Below are 1,626 nucleotides of genomic sequence, written 5' to 3'. Positions count from 1 at the left end.
ACAGTATTAGGGGACCACTAAGGTCTATATAAAGAGACTTCAGATACAGTATTAGGGGACCACTAAGGGTTATATAAAAGCATCCAAAAAGCACCATGTCATGGGACCTTTGAAGGGTCTCCAAGAAGGCAGATTACTCAGGGGGGTGGATCGAGTAGACTAGGGTGAATTCCAGTGTTGCGGTACTTAGCTGGGGACGGAGTACCCCCACACCCTGGGCAACTCTGGAGAAGAGTCCAACCCCTATCCCCTGTAGCTTTAAATGTACTGTAGAGAGTGTTGGAGAGTAACTTAACAAGAGGCTGAAAAGCCGGGTTTTGCAGCTGCCTCTAACGATTGTTGCACCTTTAAACCACACCCAACGGTGATGTCACTATGTACTGACCCCACCCTGCTAAACATTTGTACGTCACTGGAACAAGGGGATTCTCTTTAAGCTTATGTATTTTTCTGCTTCTTGTTTTCAGAATGACACTAAGCCAGTGAAGATGATGCACCAGAAATCCAAGTTCCCTTTGACCTACATTTCTGAAGCCAGCTGCCAGGTAACGATGCAGCTGAACCAATCAGAAAACCTTTGTTAATAAGGTCAAACAGGATTCAATCAGATTTAATTGAAATGTGAATGATTCAAAGGAGAATTGAGATTTTGGTTATGAATAATTTACCAGTACTGTTAAATTAACTACCTTACAAGAATATACAGTGTATATATTAACTGTAATGTTTTTCAACCCTCTGCTGGACAGGTCCTAGAGATGCCTTACAAAGGGAAGGAGCTCAGCATGCTCATCTTTTTACCCAATGAGATGGAGGACAGTACTACAGGTCTGGAGAAGGTAAGACACACACACACACTTTCACACATAAAGAAACCCACAAAAACAGACAAACTAATAACTGATTCCGTGTCCACCCCCAGCTGGAGAAGCAGCTGACCTATGAGAACTTTACGGAGTGGACGCGTCCAAACATGATGGATAATGTGGAGGTCCAGGTGGGGCTGCCTCGGTTCAAGATGGAGGAGTCGTATGACATGAAGAAAGTCCTGGTCAGCATGGGCATGGTGGATGCCTTCGACACAGCAATGAGTGACTTCTCTGGTAGGACATGTGCCTGCATCATATCAGATATATTCATAATCATGTAAAGAACAGGCCGCTGAAACCTGAACTGTCTCCTGTCAGTTTAAAGAGCAACGAGTTAATCCAGAGGTTCTCCCTAATCAGTTTACTCTATTCATTTCATAGGGTGAGACATACTTTATAATATAGGAAGTCATTGTTTTTGTTCTCTTGTGTGACAGGCATGTCTCCTGCCAACGACCTGGTGCTGTCAAAAGTCGTCCACAAGGCTTTTGTGGAGGTCAACGAGGAGGGAACGGAGGCTGCTGCTGCCACTGGTGTTGTGATGATGATGCGCTGCATGCCCATGCGTCCAGCTACCTTCATCGCAGACCACCCCTTCCTCTTCTTCATCAGACATAACCCCTCCATGAGCGTTCTCTTTGCTGGCAGATACTGCTCCCCTGAGTGAGCAGTACATCATTAGAGTAGTGGTTCTCAACTTAAAGGGGGTTACAATACATAAAGAAAAGTATAAATACTCTGAGAATCACAGCCCTAG

General features: G+C 44.7%; 1 protein-coding gene and 1 long non-coding RNA gene across 5 annotated transcripts in view; one reads left to right on the top strand and one right to left on the bottom strand.

Moving 5' to 3' along the window:
* The window catches only part of LOC117937533 (leukocyte elastase inhibitor-like), a 56,471-nt gene extending 54,851 nt beyond the window's left edge, over positions 1-1,620 (top strand). For all 4 annotated transcript variants that reach the window (XM_034861568.1, XM_034861570.1, XM_034861572.1 and 1 more), the window contains 4 exons: positions 468-545; positions 750-839; positions 923-1,103; positions 1,307-1,620. In XM_034861568.1, the coding sequence (XP_034717459.1) occupies positions 468-545; positions 750-839; positions 923-1,103; positions 1,307-1,536 (579 nt within the window). In that variant the 3' untranslated portion in view covers positions 1,537-1,620. The remainder of the gene's footprint in view (positions 1-467; positions 546-749; positions 840-922; positions 1,104-1,306) is intronic.
* The window catches only part of LOC117937538, a 47,077-nt gene that overhangs the window by 44,311 nt on the left and 1,140 nt on the right, over positions 1-1,626 (bottom strand). The gene's annotated exons all lie outside the window — the stretch shown is intronic.

This window comes from Etheostoma cragini, chromosome 22 (genome assembly GCF_013103735.1).
Source record: "Etheostoma cragini isolate CJK2018 chromosome 22, CSU_Ecrag_1.0, whole genome shotgun sequence".
NCBI lineage: Eukaryota > Metazoa > Chordata > Actinopteri > Perciformes > Percidae > Etheostoma > Etheostoma cragini.
This window is presented reverse-complemented; position numbering and strand designations above follow the sequence as displayed.